The sequence below is a fragment of the Myotis daubentonii genome, chromosome 14 (genome assembly GCF_963259705.1).
Source record: "Myotis daubentonii chromosome 14, mMyoDau2.1, whole genome shotgun sequence".
Lineage (NCBI taxonomy): Eukaryota > Metazoa > Chordata > Mammalia > Chiroptera > Vespertilionidae > Myotis > Myotis daubentonii.
The window spans coordinates 44,121,810-44,141,620 of record NC_081853.1 but is presented as its reverse complement, the minus strand read 5'-3'; the positions used below and the strand labels follow the sequence as shown (position 1 = coordinate 44,141,620).

The following is a 19,811-nucleotide window of genomic DNA, read 5'->3' as shown; positions in this document are numbered from 1 at the left end:
ATCATGCCCTCACAGAAGATGGCTGCCCCCATGTAGTCACAAGATGGCCACTCCATGTTGTCACAAGATGGCCACGCCCATGTGGTCACACGATGGTCGCCACAAGATGGCTAGCAAGGAAGGGCAGTTGGGGGCGACCAGGCCTGCAGGGGAGGGCAGTTAGGGGCAACCAGGCTGGCATGGGAGGGCATTTAGGGACAACCAGGCAGGCAGGGGAGGGCAACTGGGGGTGACCGGGCCAGCAGGGGAGGGCAGTTGGGGGGACCAGGCCTGCAGGGGAGGGCAGTTAGGGGTGACCAGGCTGGCATGGGAGGGCAGTTAGGAGTGACTGGGCCAGCAGGGGAGAGCAGTTGGGGGCAATTGGGCTGGCAGGGGAGCAGTTAGTTGTCAATCAGGCTGGCAGGGGAGTGGTTAGGGGGTGATCAGGCTGGCAAGCAGAAGCGGTTAGGGGCAATCAGGCAGGCAGGTAGGCAAGCAGATGAGAGCCAGCCGTCCCGGATTGTGAGAGGGATGTCCGACTGCTGGTTTAGGCAATAGGACATCCCCCAAGGGGTCCCAGATTGGAGAGGGTGCAGGCTGGGCTGAGGGACAACCCCCCACTCTCAGTGCATGAATTTCATGCACCTGGCCTCTAGTATATAATAATGCCCATTATTATTATCCTTGTCATTTTTTATTCTAAGTATCCTTTAGCAGAGACTGAAATAAACAATTCCATCTACATTAACAATCCTGTACTACCTCACATAATCCTGTCCAAATCTCAGAGAGACACACAAGTCCTATTTCTTTTCTTTTTCAAAGGGCAAGATTGCCTTCTATGATATTGCATCCCTCTCTGCAAAGGCACATCAACATTACTTAACAAGTGAAAAGTCCAGATTCTTTTTACAAGCCCAAAGCAAAGGAGTAAAATAAAATCTGATTTTAAAAGGACTCATTAAATATACATATTCAGAATACACACACACACAAATGTTCACCTCATGGCCTGTTCATTTCGGTTCATGCCCAACATCCTTTTCTGTTCTCCCAGGTTACACTCAACCTTCTCTGGATCCACTCTGCACCAACCCCATCATCAACACCGAAAATATCACAGGTATAGGCTTTCCTTTCAATCACAATTCTTTTTCCTATGACACCAATATATTATTTGTCCAGAAGAACTTAAGCATTGACTCTGCTTTTTTCAGAGGTATCCTATTAAGAATATTGTCTCTTGAAGACAATGTCAAGGTTAATCCTATCCCTATCATAGTTTTGACAGTAAGTACGGTTAAACATCTCTCTGCATAAAATACACTGAATGACATGTTAAATTTTTAAAATTCTTTAAGAATGCTAGTGACCTTACAAATCCCACCCCCCAAAAAATTCTAGGTTTAAATTCATTCAAGTGGCTGCTGTTCTCACTTAACTTTAAAGTAAATATCATTTAAGCTGTGAATATGAATTGTTTATTATATTTTTCATGAGATTGCACACATTATAATAACATGGCATATAAAAATAAAATTTTAGTATATGAGAGTATGCATGTGAACAATAATGTAAATAAAATTTTTATTTAAATAAAAATTTTCTATTCTAAGTTCTGATAATTCTGTAACACTGATATAACCAGAAATAATCAATTTCTAGTGTCAATCTACAAAGAAAACATAGCCAACTAACATTTAAAAGAAACATTTGATTATCTACTTTTGCTTTTAAATATTCATTTAATTTTTTTAAAAGTTGTATTAAGCAAATGGAATTTGAAGTGTGTACACTTTACATCAAAAACCATGATCTGCCGAAACCGGTTTGACTCAGTGGATAGAGCGTCAGCCTGCGGACTGAAAGGTCCCAGGTTCGATTCCAGTCAAGGGCATGTACCTGGGTTGTGGGCACATCCCTAGTAGGAGATGTGCAGGAGGCAGCTGATCGATTTTTCTCTCTCATCGATGTTTCTAACTCTCTATCTCTCTCCCTTCCTCTCTGTAAAATATCAATAAAATATATTTAAAAAACAAACAAACAAACAAACAAACAAAAAACCATGATCTTACCCTTTTCTTGGCCACAACAGCAACTTTGTCATCTGCTTTGGATTTATCTGTAAGATAATAAAATATGGCTGCTTCAAAAAAAGTGCCTATGCTCCTGTTCAAATAAATTAAAAGTTGCACAATCAGAATTTTCCACTTTCTAATAATGTGATATATGTTTTCAGTGTTGTTGTTTTTTTATCAGAATGCTAATACACTCAGTTTACCAGATTTGAGTAAAACACAGTAATTCAAAAGTTATAATAATAACATCCTGATAAACAAAATCAAAGAACAAAATAAATGTAGATATAGTTATAGATATTTTTCAATAGAAGGTCTCCATATTGTCAAGATGTGAGTTCTTCCAAACTTAATCTATGGATTCAATGCAATCTCAATCAAAATCCCAACAAGTTATTTTGTGGAAATCAACAAATTGATTCTAAAGTTTATATAGAAAGGCAAAGGCCCAAAATAGCTAACACAATAATGAAAAGGACAAAGTCAAAGGACTGACTCTATCTGACTGTAAGACTTACCACCTATCCTATCTAATAATAGACAAACATGGTAATTGACCATACCTTCGCTATGCCTCCCATTGGCTAATCAGCACGATATGCAAATTAACCGCCAACAAAGATGGCGGCTAATTTGCATACTGCAGGCAGGGCGGGTCAGCGCCATCCTGCCTGCTCCACCATCATCCAGGCCTGCTGTTTGCCACCTGGGGCGATGGGGCAGGACAGCACGATCCCCCCTACCCTGCCGCCATGCAGGCCTACTATCTGCGACCTGGGGCGGTGGGCGTCTCATGTGCAACCCGACCTGGGGCGGCCGGGCGGGGCAGCAGCAATCTGCCAGCCCGCCCGGCCACCATCCAGGCATCCTGTGTGCAACCTGACCCAGGGCGGCCAGGCGGGGCAGCAGCGATCGGCCAGCCTGCCTGGGTGTCCTGTGTGCGACCCAACCCAGGGTGGCGGGGCGGGACAGCGTGGTTCCTCTGTCACTCCAGCTTCCTCATCACAGCTCCCTTGGGGGCCTAAGCCTTTAGTCAGACATCCCCTGAGGGCTCCCTGGCAGCCAGAAGGATGTCTGACTGCAAGCTTAGACCTGATCCCCTGGGGAATGGGCCTAAGTCGACAGGTGGACATCCCCCAAGGAGTCCTGGACTGCAAATGGGCACAGGCCGGGCTGAGGGATCCTCCCCCGCCCCCCGCCCGAGTGCACAGATTTTTGTGCACCGGGCCTCTAGTCTATATATATAAAAGCTAAGGGACCAGCAGACTAGCCATTAGCTATGATGCGCACTGACCACCAGGGGGCAGACACTCAACGCAGGAGGGAAAACCACAGGCATGGAAAAATGGAACAGACAGATGAATCTCAGAGGGAAGGGGGTGGGGGGAGGGCAGAAAGAGATTAACCAAAGATCTTATAGGCTTACTAGAGGCCTGGTGCATGGATTCGTGCACCAGTGGGGTCCCTCGGCCTGGCCTGAGGAGATCGAGCTGAAACCAGCTCTCAGACATCCACTGAAGGGTCCCAGATTTCGAGAGGGCACAGGCCGAGGGACCCCACTGGTGCACAGGGGCCTCTAGTAAAACTATAATAATCAAGACAGTGCGTATTGGGAAAGCTAATAAAAAATTGAACAATGAAATAGATTAGAGAACCCAGAAAGAAACTTATATAAATACAGCCAACTGATCTTTGACAAAGAAGCAAAGGCAATATAATGGGGAAAAGACAGTATTTTCAACAAATGCTGCTGGAACAACTAGATATCCACGTGGCAAAAATTTAATCTAGACAATGACTTTACATCTTTCACACAAAATAACTCAACATGGATAACACATCTAAATTTAAAATGCAAAACAATAAAACTCCCAGAAGGTAACACAGAAAAAAATCTACAAGACCTTGGGTATGCTGATGAATTTTTAGATATAACACCAAAGCAAAGTCCATAAAAAATAAATAAGCTGGATTCATCAAAATTAAAAACTGCTGCTCTGCAAATGACATTAAGAGAATGAGATGATAATCCCCAGAGTGGAAGAAAATGTTTGCAGAATACATATCTGATAAAGGAATGATATATAAAGTATACAAAGAACTCTTAAAACTTAATAAGAAAATTAACAACTAGATTAAATAAAATACGGGCAAAGAAGATTTACAAATGGCAAAAGCATATGAAAAAGGCTGTTCATCATATGTCATTAGAGAGTTTCAAATTAAAACATTGAGATACCGCAACACACCTGTTAGAATGGCCAAAATCCAGAACAATGACAACACCAAATGCTGGTGAGGATGTGGAGCAACAGGAACGGTCATTCACTGCTGGTGGGAATGCAAAATGGCACAGCCACTTTGAAAGATAATTTGGCAGTTTCTTATAGAACTAAACAATTATCCAGCAGTTGTATTCCTTGTTATTTAGCAAAGGAGCTGAAAATATTTATATCCACCCAAATATCTATACATGGGCGTATATAGCAACTTTATTCATAAATGGCAAAGCTTGGAAGCCACCAAAGTGTCCTTCAGTAGGTCAATGGATAAACTGGTACATACAAACTATGTAATATTATTCAGTACTAAATCAAAGAGCTATAAAGACATGGAAGAAACCTAAATGCATATTTCGAAGTGAAAGAATCCAAACTGAAAAGGCTATATCCTATATGATTCCAACTATATGACATTACGTAAAAGGCAAAACTATGGAAAGAGTAAAGAGATCAGTGACTGCCAGTTATTGGTGAAGAGATGGGGAAAGAGGAAGACTGGAATTCAGGGTACTTTTAGGCCAGTGAAATGATTCTGTATGATAATACAATGGTGAATACATGCCATTATACATCTGTCAAAACCATAGAAGGTACAGCACAAATAACAAACCCTAATGTAAACTATGGACTTTGGGGGATAATGATGTGTCAAAGTTGGTTCATCGATTGTAACAAATCTACTACTCTGATGAGGAATGTTGATAGTGATGAGGTAAGGAGCATATAGAAACTGTACTTTCTGCCTAATTTTGCTGTGACCCTAATACTGCTCTAAAAAAATTAAGTTTATTTTTGAAAAATAATTCTGAAAAAAAGGTAGAGATAGGAACATCTACTCTAAAATGTAGAGCATGTAAGAAATATTAATTCTATAATAACACAAAATCCTAAAGCTCAATTATAAAGAGACCATTCGTCTTAAAAATATAATTATAATGAATGTTCCAATATAAGAAAAAGCTTCCTAATCCCAGCAGAAGAATCGTTCATTGGGAGTAATAGTTAATACAACAGATACAGGACAACCAAATCATGTGGACAGGATTTTAAAATGTGTCATAGTCTGACCGGGTCTATATTTACATATCATTTACTGACTCTAGATGTCTACAAAGGAAGAGCAGCATCAAACATAAACGTGAGCCAATTTCTGCAGGGCAGGAAGAATTGAGGCCCAAAATTTAGTAGTAATTATTTCTGGGTTGGAAGAAGAAATTTTGGAGTGAAGATATTCTCAAAGTTGCTGGAATTAAATAAATGGTTTGCAGGTGAGTTACTCACCTTTTGTAAAGTATCTAAATAGTAGCTAATTATCTCTCACACTACTTTTAAACAGAATAAAAAGCTAAATGCATACTAGAATTCACCCTGAAAGCAGAGCAGACCATAGGACTAAATTGTCTATTATGGAGATAGTGAAGGGTAAAAGAAAGGGAGTAAGACAGTTATGGCAAAGACTGTACTCATAGTAGTCTGTCCCCGCCCCTCCATTTTTGCTACTTCAGAGAAAATAAAAGGCTTTAGACATGAGGCTCTCAATAATCAGGCTGAATTACATAGATTCTACATGCAAAAATCATCAGACTTCCAGCAGAAAATAGTCTGCTGCTGCAGACCTGAGAGAAAATAACCTGTCTCTCTGGACAAGCCCGGAGAGGACCCATGCTCAAGGACCCAGAGATAAATAACCCGCCATGTACAACAACAGCAAAGACAGTTCCATAACTTATTGGGAGAGTGGGTCTACTGCTCATGTGAAATGGCTGTAGTATAATTTTTTAAAATAAATGGCTATATTACTTCAGGCATTAATGTTTTAAAAAACTAAGTTATTCAAATATTATTTTGGTTACATAATAGAAATCTATAGTCCATGCAAAGGATATAATTGTATTTGTGACAACAGAGTGAATTCAACTTTTATTGCTAATAATGGAGACATTATATTTACAACACAAGGAATAAAATCACATTTATGATTATAAATGTCTCTTTTCCTGGTCTTAGAGTAAGTCAGAGTAGTGACTTGTTATTCTTTTTCTACTTGTTTCTAACCTACATATTTGCTTTAAAATCTAAAGTTAGAAAAAAAAATCTAAAGTTAGGGGGATGGATTAATATTTAAACATTTTCTCAAATAAAATGTTTTCACAAATTTCAAAATGTATATATTAAACTTTTCCAAAGGAGAAAAAAATTACTGTGATAAAGTGAAAAGGGACCTTCATAAGACAGAAAATTATTATGATTACTAAGTAGAAACATTTAAAAACACTTAAAATTATTGAAAATCAACATTTTATGTGATAATCATAATTTTTTAGAGTTTAAAAATGTTATACCTACTATAATCCTTATGTTGAATCCATTTAAAAAGCTACGTATAAATATTTGTAATTCAAATAAGTTTCTTTGAAAATGACCTGAAATATTATTTTTTCACCTAATTAAAAAGAAAATTGAGGATTACCTTTTATCTCTCTTGAATTTATTTAAAAATACTTTGTTCTGAAATAATACAACACATCCAATGAAAGTTTAACCCCAGAAATATATTTTAAAGACACAGTTTCCAATTTTGAAATATATGGTTTGAAATATACAAGAGGACCTATGTAGATAATCTAAGAGCAAAGATGACAGACATGCCATTTAAAACCCCTATATTTACTAGCAAATAGAGTGTATGTATAGTCACTGAAAATAGTTTCAGAGAGTAAAATATATACTATTAATCTACACAAAAGTAATTTTTCAGTGGACAAAGGTATAAAGAAAAAGATTTTTACTTGAGCATACACATTTTGGAAAGCATGCATCTGAATAAATCTTTATTTGGGATGGCAAAAAATAAAAAAAATCATATACCCTGTTTTGATAGGCAGCACATTTCCAGTCTTTGCTCAGGAGAATATCCATAAAGATGGTATGCTTCGTGTAGCGCACTTATATACCACTTCTTCCTTCTACTTTCATATTTTCCTGGCTAAGGAAACATAGAAAAATAAGATTCATTATAAATATATAATTGTGTTTGCATATCCACTTGACTTAGCTGTTGAAGTGGAACCAAATCTAATTTAAGCATTGTACAATATATTATTTAAATTTTGATATCTGATTATTATTGTATTATTTTAGAATATAGCAAAGTTGTAGAAATTTTGCATGTTAATAGTCAAAAGGGTCATATTCTTGATTCAAGATATTTGAATATGATTCACATAATTCTTAGAAAGTTATAAAAATTAAGGCTACAAATATAACAAAGTAGTCACTGTTAACACATTTATTAGAATAATGTTGATTCCCTCTTACGTAATATAGCAAAGATGCTGTAGTGACAAAAATTGAAAAGCTAAGTTTCTTACTGTAAGAAAATTAATTCAATTCACATCTAGTTTTGGTGTTATGGAAGACAGCTGACATATTCATACAAGTTCCTTAAACTTTCTGTGCCTCAAATTCTTCATCTATAAAATGTGGATAGCTGTACATATATCAAAGGTCTCATGAGTATTAAATGAAATAATAGATGACAGTTTACTAGAGTAGGAAGCACTCAATAAATGTTGTTCTACTTGAATACAGAACTTTTCTCTAAATGTTTATTTAGTTTTGTCAAAAATGTATTTAGAAAATAAAAACAATTGAAGAATCTTTAGGTAAAAAATGACTATAAGAATTACTTGGGTTCTTCTCAAATTCCACTTTATTCTTGGAGTCTCCAAATTAATATTTACTATCTAGTTCTCATTACACTTAATATTTTCATTTAATTATTTACTACAGTCTGACTCATATTATAGTTAATTTGCATTCATGACCATCTCCTCCCATAAAATGAAAGATCCTTGAAGACAGAAGCAATACATAATATTTCATTTTTGTATTCTCCACAGTACCCATTTGCCTAATCTCTCTGCATATTATAAAAGCATGCAGAAATTGGTTCTTAAATTGCATGTGGTCCTGGACATTGATTTATTTGGTCTAAAAGCAGCGAAGCAAAAAAATCAAATAAAAACTCTACTTTGTACACAGAATCTTTAAATTTCATTCATTAAGCTATTTCACATGATAAAAGATGAAAAGTAGAGATATACAATTCAATAAACATTAAAAAATTTACACTAAATTAAGGATAGCTTAGCTAGTATTTGCCTTGAGACATTTCTGCAACTCAAAAGCTGTAAGAATGCTAAGTAAGAAGTTATAGAGAAAAATCACGGAAAACCTGATATAGCACTAAACAACTGAAGGTAAAGAAATTTCTTGAGAAAAATCAATGCAATATATAGTTACAGCGAACTTTGATAAGTTTGGGTAACTGAAGAGCTTTTTGGAAAATCTATCCGACGGTCTTTAAGAATTTATCAGTAAGTATGTGCCATCTAGTGGTAAAACAAACATCAACTCAAAAAGTTGACTCAGAATTGCAAATTCCAGAATTAGTCTCAGCTTATGGATTGCATTTTCTATGAGTTTGATTTTTAATTGAAGAACTGATAGGTGCACATTCTAAACGGATAGAAGGCACCCATTATTTCCAGTTTCTTTCAGTCTTCCAGTGATACTGTAAGCAATGGGCAACAATGGCCAACCTGTCCTCAGCTTTTGTAGCTTTAAATATCTATGCCTTTCACTTAGGCCTGAACATATCTAATAAATTTAGAACTTCTATCTTATCTCCCACCCCAAAACAAAACTCAGACAAGTTTTTAAATGCATTTAAGAAGTACATTTTCAAGGTAACTAGCAGATTTTCAAGGAGCTAAAAACTTATGAAGTCAAGAATTAAGATCAATGACTTCAGCTGAGACTATAAAAGGGCTGGGCACCTTCATATTCCAGTAAATTCTATGATCTCAAGAGGGAATATCAAGTCCTTCATTCTTTTTATATTACTGTGGCAACCTGAGTTTTCTCAGTCAGTTTCATTCAATTTGGGGTGGAGGAAAATAATAAGCAATCATCAAGGAAAGAGAAGGAAGATACATAGTCTGAAAATTTGTGCCAATTTATGAAAGTAAATAATACTTGACAGATGTATTCTTAATAGATGAATAGCATCCAAATATTTGGAGTAAGCATGAGGTTGGAGACTTAAACAAATAGTTCGACAGGGAAAGATAGTGCTCTAGTCTGAGAAAATTCCTGGCCGTGTCCAAAATTGAAAAGTTTGTAAGTTACTGTCCTATCTGGTCTTGTTTCAATCCAGTGTTATTGGCTGACAGAAGGCTTTAATATCACTTTTACATTTCCTAGGGTTTGAGGAAGAAGCTGGATGACACTTCTCAGTAACTTTCGACTTACTGAATAAGGTTTGTGTTATCACCATACACTAATATGGAGTGTCCAGTTCAAGGAAAAGAATACGTATGTGTTTGCCCACCCAGTAAAGCCAGTGGAGAGAAATCTGTTATCTGGAGAAATTCATGTCTTCTGTTGCTTTGTATTTTTTAAGTAACTTTTTAATATGTTTTTTATTGATTTGAGAGAGAAGGGAAGGGAAAGAGAAATACCAATTGGCTGCATTCTGCACACTCCACAATCCAGGCATGTGCCCTGACCAAAAATCGAACTGTCTACTTTTTGGTGCACGGGATGACGCTCATCCAATTGAGCCACACTGATCAGAGCCTGTTGCTTTGTATTTACGATTGCTTCTCCACATGAGAATTAATCAAGATATAATAGCCCGGCTTTGTAGCAGGATAAATTTTACTCCACAAACTTGAATGTGTACGCAATGTCACAATATCTTATTTTTGCTAAGTTGAATGAGAAATCCTAATCCAACAAGGTGATTGATCTTAGTCATTTTGGAGCCATCCCTTACTTTCGCCAGGTTCACATAAATTGAGGGGAAAAAAATGTGGTGAATGAAGAGTGAGGACAGATCATTACTTTTCAACCTACAGTGGTTACATGAATAACGTCTTTGTTCAGGTCCCTTGAAGTCAGGCAGTCTAACAGCTTCTTTGCCACACCTGGACAAAAGAATCTTTAAAGAGGCCGGGAACCACGATGGCATGGGTTCAATCTCCCTGAGTGCACCAGACTGTAATCCTTCTCTGAGGTCCTGCCACTACTCAGGGCACTGACAGACTTTTATCCTCTTCCAAGTCTGACAGAATCTCTTCTCTGCCATGCTGCTCCTGCCTGTCCCTCTCAGAGGCGCTGGCCTCTCATTCCCACTCCACCCTTCCCATCCTCAAGGAACTCAGGTCAACAAGACAGACAAGCTCAGCTTTTGGTCCCCACAACAAAACACTCAGGAGACATGGGAATACTAGGGGCCTGACCACTTTCTGGAATAAGTGAAAGGGAAAAATACAATCAAAACAAATTGTTAACCAAGCACTGGTATTTGATTGGTAGCGAAGGATTTCCTAGCTAAGGGACTTTGAAGATTAGAATAATAGGCAGGTGGTAGTCTTTCCACCCCTATTGCTTTTCCTTAAATTTCCCTCATAACACTCAGCAACAATCAGCATACCATATCTTTATTTACTTAGCTTGTTTACTATTTATCATCCCACCAATAAATTTCATAAGGGCATTTAAATTTTGTCTGTTTTGTTCACTTCTGAGCCTAGAAGAGTCACAAATAATAGGAGCTCAGTAAATATTTATTGGGTATTATAAATACACTTTTTTCCCCCAGGGTAAAACCTGGTCAGGAAATTGGTGATGGATGTGAGTGGTTGCACCCTGGCCAGGTGGCTCTGTTGGTTGGAGTGTCATCCTGTACACCAAAAGCTTGTGGGTTCAGATCCTGGTCAGGGCACATACCTAGACTGAGGTTTCATTCCCAGTCAGGTGCTTATGGGAAGCAACTAATCGATATTTCTCTCTCACATTGATGTTTCTCTCTCTCAAATCAATAAAAAACATATCCTCGAGTGAGGATTAAAAAAAAGGAAAGTGAAAGGTTGCTACATTTTAATCCTGAATTATGTGATTATGCCTAGGAAGCTAAAAGAAAAAGGTATAACATGATGACTACCAGGCCTTAGGAATGATATGATGATACTAGAGGCCAGGTGCACAAATTCGTGCACCAATGGGGTCCCTTGGCCTAGCCTGCAGGATCAGACCGAAATCTGCTCTGACATCCGCTGAGAGGTCCAGGATTGCGAGAGCGCGCAGGCCAGGCTGAGAGACCCCACCAGTGCACAATCGGGGCTGGGGAGGGACGTGGGAGTTTGGCCAGCTAGGGAGGGACCATGAGAGGGCTCCAGGGTGTATCTGGCCCATCTCGCTCAGTCCTGATCAGCCAGATCCCAGCAGCAAGCTAACCTATAGGTCAAAGTGTCTGCCCCCTGATGGTCAGTGCACATCATAGTGACTGGTCAACCGGTTGACTGTCTGCCCCCTGGTGGTCAGTAGACATCATAGCGAGTGGTTGAGCAGCCTTAGCATATCATTAGCATATTATGCTTTGATTGGCTGAACAGACAACTGGACACTTAGCATATTAGGCTTTTATTATATAGGATTACTCCTAAAATAATATAACCCTTCATTTTGTGTACAGAATTCAGATCTTTAAAGTGTTTCATAGACCACTGATTTATCCTATTATATTGGAGTATATAAAAAAATGTGTATTTAACTTCAAATACTTGAAACAGTATATAAAAAATAGTACCATATTTTAAAACAAATCAATCAAATGTTTCTTTATCTGCCCTATTTGAGGTATGGCAGAGCCTCACTACAATCCTGTAGGTACAATGATAGGGTCTACAATCCAAATTAATTAGAATTTTTGTTATATCAATACTAGAGGCCTGTTGCACGAAGAGATTCGTGCAATAGGCCTTCCTTCCCCTGGCTGCTGGCACCGGTTTTCCTCCAGCACCCGGGACCCACGCCTTCGCTCCAGCCGCAGCGGAGAAGCCAAGTCCGGAGGCTTCTCCGCTCGGACAGCAGCAGAGAAGGCAAGCCTCTTCAGTCTTCAGGCATCTTCAGTCGTCTTCAGTTGTCTTTAGTTTTCGCTCCACACCTGCATATGCTGTCATCTTTGTTGGGTCAATTTGTATACTCATCCTGATCGGCTGGTGGGCGTAGCGGAGTGATACCAATTTGCATCTTTCTCTTTTATTAGTATAGATTAAAGTTAACTGAAAAATTGGTACCTACAATTTAGGAAATTTTTCTTTTAGACACAATGTTGAGCATATGATAAAAATCTGGAAAACCAGAATCACAAGTACTTAGTCTGCTTTATTGGTTTCATAAATTCACTGAAATGACTTCAAATACTGACCATTACTTTAAGTAACTTCTTAAATAATATGCCTCTTAAAATATGGGGATATAAGTCACAGATTTCATAATCTAAAGAAGTATAAAATAATTTTCCTTTGGAATGCACCCCCACTAAATGAGGATGGACACCACTGCCTTTTATAAAGTCCTCTGCCTGGTGATTTATGTCAATTGCTGCTACTTATACATTCAAACTTGCAGTGTAGCTCACTGACTAACCATGTACTGCCCTGATGCATCGTTCTATTTACTATCATGCCAAAGCTATCGCTCTTCTCCTCTGTTGCGCAGATTGTTTTCACTTAAAGCAGCTCAGTAGAAAGCTAATCACAAGGATATCTTGTCTTCCTTAAATTGGATTTCTGCAACAGCAACTGGTAATCTAGACAGTAAGAACACTCCTGTTCCTTTGATGCCAACTAGAAGACAGTCACGTCACACCTACGTGCACCACACATTCCTTGCCTTCCTAATATCTACCTCCCTCTCATCTGTCATCTTTAACATAAATTCACATAATCTTCAATAATCAACCCTGGGATATTTACATAGCTTACTCAAATTATTGAACACTTGAAGCAAATACTGCTCTCAAAGATGTATTTCTTACCCTGTTTAAGTTTCCTTAGACATAAATAGGCATATTGCTTACTCTGAATCAACAAGATTTTAAGATCAAAGTAACTTCTGTGCCCCATCCCACACCACTACAAAGTGTGAACCAGTTAACCTGACCACCCCCCACCAAAAAGAGTACTAGCTCTATTTAGTCTGATACTTTACATCATTCTGAGACATAATGCTGAGAATGCAATGAGTGCCAGGGGAGAAATTAGGCAGAAAAAGAAAGAATAAAGAAAATTGAAAGTTAAATCTTTACAGTGTGATTCCATTACTTGGCTTAAAATACTGGGATTTTGTATTTGAATTCTATACAAAAATTACCAATACAGGAACTGAGTATTACCTGCAACACTAGGGGTGAGAGAAGAAATAGGAAGTCAAGATGTTTTTGATAAAGATAACCTCAATGGACAAATCAAAGAAATAACAGGCATACGCGGAAGCAATAACTTCACCAATACAGCTCCTAGGGCAATGGAAACTAAAGAGAAAATAAAAAAATGGGACTACATCAAAATAAAAAGCTTCTGCACAGCAAAAGAAACCATCAACAAAAGAACAAGAAATCCCACTGCATGGGAGAACATATTTGCCAATGTTATCTCCGATAAGAATTTAATATCCAACATTTACAGGGAACTCATACAACTTAACCAAAGGAACACAAACAACCCAATCAAAAAATGGGCAACAGACCTAAATAGATATTTTTCGAAAGATGACATACACAGGCCAAGAGACATATGAAAACATGCTCAAAGTCACTAATCATCTGAGAGATGCAAATCAAAACAACAATGAGGTACCATTTCACACCTGTCAGAATGGCTATCATCAACAAATCAACAAATGACAAGTGCTGGTGAGAATTTGAAGTAAAAGGAACCCTCGTGCACTGCTAGTGGGAATGCAGACTGGTGCAGCCACTGTGGAGAACAGTATGGAGTTTCCTCAAAGAACTAAAAATGGAACTCCCATTTGACCCAGTGATCCCACTTCTAGGAATATATCACAAGAAATTAGAAACACCAATCAGAAAGGATATATGCACCCCTATGTTCATAGCAGCACAATTTACAATAGTTAAGATTTGGAAACAGCCTAAGTGCCCATCAGCAGATGAGTGGATTATAAACTGTGGTACATCTACACAATGGAATACTGGGCTGCTATAAAAAGGCGGGAACTCCTACCATTTGCAACAGCATGGATGGAACTGGAGAGTATTATGCTAAGCGAAATACGTCAGTCGGAGAAAGATAAATATCACATGATCTCACTCATTTGTGGAATATAATGAACAACATAAACTGATGAACAAAAACAGATCCAGAGACAGAGAAGCATTGATTAGATCATCAAACCTCAGAGGGAAGGTAGGGGAGGGTGGGGATAAGGGGGAGAGATCAACCAAAGGACTTATATAAATGCATATAAGCATAACCAATGGACACAGAAACCAGGGGGTGAGGGCATGAGCAGGGGGGTGGGAGTAGGAGGGTAAAGGAGGGATAAGGACACATATGTAATACCTTAATCAATAAAGAAAAAAAGATTTTAAAGAAATCTCAGGCTACATATATTTACTAAATATTTTAAAATCTAAGCTCTTTAAAAAGTCAGAATTGACCTAAAGGATTTTTTTTATCTAAAGGATTCTAAACAACAAATGAGGATACCAAGACCTGAGCCTAAAAGAAAGTTAACATACTTGACTGCTATTTTCTACTCCACATTTGCTCATTTTTCATGGAATATGAGTTAATGAGAGAACAATGGTTGTATTTATTACAGACAGATACTCAGATTATGCTGAAAGATAGACTCATAGAGCAAGTGGAAGATCTAGGAGAAAGGGATGGTTAGATATGTGACACAGAATCAGTACATATTCTGTGAGATAAACAAAATGGTAAGGAAGTGGTTCTGAAATTTATTTTCAGTTATTCTAATAAAAATTATTTAGTATTTAGGGATATGGGTTTTGCCTGAGTCATGGACTGGTCTTGACCCTTGGCTAAAAGATACTTAAAATCAAAACAAAGCAAAAATGGTGGGGGAATTAAAGAAAATGAAATGAAAAAGGAGTTTATATATCAATTGTGCACTCATCTGATTATGAGTTTTGGACTTCACCATTCCCTAATGGAAGAATGTACCAAAAAGTTACACTACAACTATTTGCTTATTTAAGAACCCCACTATAAAAGACCCATTATAAGGCAGACTTACTTATAATGGGTATGACTCTGAAGGCAATTTAATGAGCCTTGTATTTTGGCTTAAAAACAATGATCTGACTCTGGTTTCTTTAACAGAAAATAAGCACTTCCAGAAAATTGAGAAAGCTACACATTGGAATTTCTTAGAAAAGATGACTGCAATTCTACTGAAGAGTCAATATGAGAAACCTAGTTGATACTTAAGGTAAACAGAATAAACTTGGTCATTTATTTGGATTTGGACTTTTAACTTCAGTAGAAGTTCACAGCTATCTAAATTCATAAGAGATGAAGGTGGGAGATGACAGAGGTGAATTCAAAAATTTACTTGAAACATCAAAGTCAGCATATATAAATGTGAGTGAATCAAGAAGCAGAATAGAGATAGGGGAAAAACTGGTTTCATTCAGTTGCAAAGGACCTGAAAGATAGTATTTCCTATTCTCCTTCCAAATTCCATCAAACAAATCCAAAGTATTCTTGGGAGATTGCTGATATTGAGGACTATTCATTCCTTCACCAAGAAGTCGGATTCAGAAAGTTTTAAATTATCTCCTGCTTTCAAAAGTTCTTAGCACTTACATTTACCTTAAACTAGAAAAGCATTACAGCAATGGACTCTTTCAGCCATGTACAAAAAGAATCAGAGGATAAGATAGATGATCAATTCAGTCTATTTCACTCAATTTCTGGGATCATTATGTTGGTTGATTTAAAAAAAAAAAACACACCCCCCCCCCCCACTAAAATCATGCCATTTGGACATATGATCTTAATCAAAAGAAAAAATATCATTCTCCACCTTTTTGTTCTTGTATGTGTTTTGGTGCTCCCTTTTACAGATACTAGTTTCTAGGGGGAAAAATAATTATTTAGCTATGTATTTCACCTATATTCCCATTGTAAAATATCAACTAATGTTTATTAAGAGCCTACTATATGACAAGCACTGAGCTAAATGTTTTATATATACTATCTCAGTTAACCACTACAACTTTATGAGGCGGGTACTATTATAACCTCCATTTTAATATGAGGAGTGTGGGATTTGCAAAGGATAAGTGACCTACCTGAGTTCAAACATCTAGTAAATAGCACAGCCAACCTTCAAACCCAAAGAACCTGGCTCTGGAGACTGCCTTTTTAACCACTATGACAACTTCATTCTTTTCTTAATATACATTACTACAAAAGTTTCCTTGGCAGACTAGACTATTCACAAAAAGATCACAGTTATAGAAACATGTTCTAATTCCCTTAACCTTTCTCCAGGCCAAAAACTAAAGGATGCTTAGAAAACAAGCAAACAAAAAGTCTTAAACTAATAGCAAATTACAGAAAATTTTACATCAAATATAGAATCCATATGATAAAAAACTTTTGAGAGTTTGGTAGCTCTACAGATTTGCTGCAAATGTGGTTTTCCACTGGCTCAATAGATTTGTATCCAGTTTCACTCCATTACTCTAAGAGCAAAATGCTGCCTAATAATCTAGTCTACAAACTAATGGGCTAATCCTTATTATATACTACATTCTTAGTATTTGGATCCTAATGATATTAGAAGCAAAACACTTGCTGAATAGATGTTATTCCAGATGCACTTGTGTAATGACAACTACTGCATACATAATTTGAAAAGTCAAGAGTTCTGCTTAAGCAAGTCTACCCAAGACTGTCATTCAACATGAGTATCTATTTATATAAAAGGCTAATATGCTAAGTGTCCGACAGTCTGACCGGTTGCCATGACACGCACTGACCACTAGGGGGAAGACACTCAATGCTGGAGCAGCCCCCTGGTGGTCAGTGTGCTCCCATAGTGGGAGCCCTGCTCAGCTGACTGGGATGAACAGGCCTGGGATGAGCGGGAGCGGCTCCTCCCCCGCCACCTGCTATTTCGCACACTATTACACCCCTCGGGGGATGTTGGATGCTGGTTTCAGCCCAGTGGGGTCCACAGACCACACTGATGGACCCCACCAGTGCACAAATCCATGCACCAGGACTCTAGTATAAAGATAACTCCAATAAAACTCTGATGCTTCATGATGTGAAAACTCAGCAGTTCTGTCTCTCTGGGCTGTACATCAGATCTATCTGAGCAACTTAAAAACGCTGAGGCCTGGCCCTACTCCAATACATTCTGATTTAATCGATCCAGTAGAGTAGAACCCTAGCATTGCTGTATTTTTGATGTGTGGTGGTGTTGTTACTGTTTTGTAAGGCTCTATAATGCACATCCAGGCTTAAGAAATGCTAAACTCGTAGTCTATCAAGTAGCAGTCTATCACATAGTAGTCTATCAAGCTAAAAAATAAATCTGTAAATAATGAGTTCTGCAAACATGTACCTACTAAATACAGGATAAAGATTTGTGCCAATGAGGAAAGAATTGTATTCCATGCATTGACTCTTAAAAAAAAATAGCCATTTAGCCCTAGCCAGTTTTGTTCAGTGGATAGAGTATCAGCCCGAGAACTGAAGGGTCTCAGGTTTGATTCCAGTCAAGAGCATGTACCTCAGTTACAGGCTCCAACCTGGTCGTGGCACATGCCGGGAGGCAACCAATTGATGTGTCTCTCTCTCTGTCTTTCGCCCACCCTTCCACTCTCTCTAAAAAATCAATGGAAAAATATCCTTGGGTGAGGATTAACAACAACAACAAATAGCCACCTGGTACACGTTCATGTACATTTTATCTGAGTAATTATCAGAGTGATATATATTTTAAATACAAACTTTCAAAAGAATCAAGGTTTCTTTAAAATGAAGAGGGAACTTTAGCCTTTTTTATAGCTACTGATTTTATGATAAATGAAAAAAATAATGTATGAATAAACCAATATAAATTACAAATATGCAATCTAAATATTGCCTTCAACTGTTTTCTAAAGTATATTGCACTGTATCTATAAGTAAGTTTTATTTATTGGAGAAAACCCTACCATTCGTATTAATAGATAATAACAGAGTTCTTTTGCACTTTAAACAATAAAATTACTAATTCAGTGGTCCCATAAACATATCTACCAGGGGGAATTATATATTTAAAAAAAGAACTAGACAAACATGAAACAAAAGAGTTAAATTTTTTATAATCTAAAACTAAAAACATTCCATTTTCTTGTAAATACATGGAATGTCTTTCTAGAGGAGCTTATTTCTCTCCCACCTTAACATACACAGCAAAATTAATATAGCCCATAATTAGTGAAAATTCTGAAATATTATTTAATCACTTGTTAAACTAAGCTTATACAACTAGAAGAAAATGATGTTGAAATAATGTATGAAGTAAGATTTAGACAGCTTAAACCAGTAAGAGTCATATGTGCCTCTCATTCCTTGTTGAGTTTTAGAAAAAGATTGGACAATGTGCATCTCTTCTCCACCCCTTCTAGAAAAATCTTAAAGAAAGTTTACATTGTCTACTTTATATTACTTGTGTAAGTGATCTTTCTTATGGGGGGAGGAGGTATGAATTTAGTATCTGGATCACTGTGGTGCAATACAGAGATAGCATCTGAGGATACAGGAGCTCCAGTGCAAAAAGGACAATGAAAGATTAAACCCTTGGAAGTCTAGGTCATAGAACTACAGGTTGAAGTCAAGACTATCTCCATCTCCAGGAGACAGGGACATAAATCCCAGCTATCTCCAGGTAATACATAGTTTGGAATTAATACTTTTCAACCAATTTCTCAGACGTATCATTTTTTATCATTTTTCTACCTTGGTTGTCTGTATTCCCTGAGTCCACCACCTTGCCTTGTGTTTCTTGAGTCGATTGGAGCAAGGAGGCTTCAGTCACGGGTTAATCTCCCCTCCCTGGCACGCTGAGACCTTAGGTAGCCAGGAGTAGGGAATCAGAGCACAGCCAGTCTGGCATGTGCCAGCTGAACTGAAGTGAAAAGGAACTAAAATTTCAGACTTTAATGAAGAGACCCACAGAAGAAGGCACCCCTATTATACAAGCTCTAAGAGAATAAGTGAAAAAAAGGCACAGGTAAGAAAAAAAGAGTATAGGCCAAGAGCAAAACCTGTAGGTAGGTACCCTGAATGACAGTAGAGGAGAGAGCCTGCCCCAGAGCCTGTGGGCACCCAGTGAGTTATCCACCCAGAGTGCCTGGCTAGTTGGGAAAGGGGTGAGGAAGAGCAGAAACCAATACTTTACTTTCTTCTGCTCTCAGCCTTTCATTCATTTAAGCAGCCTTGAATTCCTGGTCTTTGCAAGATTTTCTAAGTTTGCTTTAATGCTTTCATAAGGTTAAAAACTAATGTCTACTGATTCTTGTGTGTTGGCTTTGTTTTGCATCAAAATTTTTCCCTTGTCCCAGGGATTA

General features: G+C 37.7%; 1 protein-coding gene across 2 annotated transcripts in view; it reads right to left on the bottom strand.

The window, feature by feature from the left end:
* The window catches only part of ZCWPW2 (zinc finger CW-type and PWWP domain containing 2), a 78,490-nt gene that overhangs the window by 29,150 nt on the left and 29,529 nt on the right, over window positions 1–19,811 (bottom strand). For both annotated transcript variants that reach the window (XM_059664123.1, XM_059664124.1), the window contains 2 exons: window positions 7,208–7,325; window positions 2,055–2,101 (listed from right to left, as the gene is read on the bottom strand). In XM_059664123.1, the coding sequence (XP_059520106.1) occupies window positions 2,055–2,101; window positions 7,208–7,325 (165 nt within the window). The remainder of the gene's footprint in view (window positions 1–2,054; window positions 2,102–7,207; window positions 7,326–19,811) is intronic.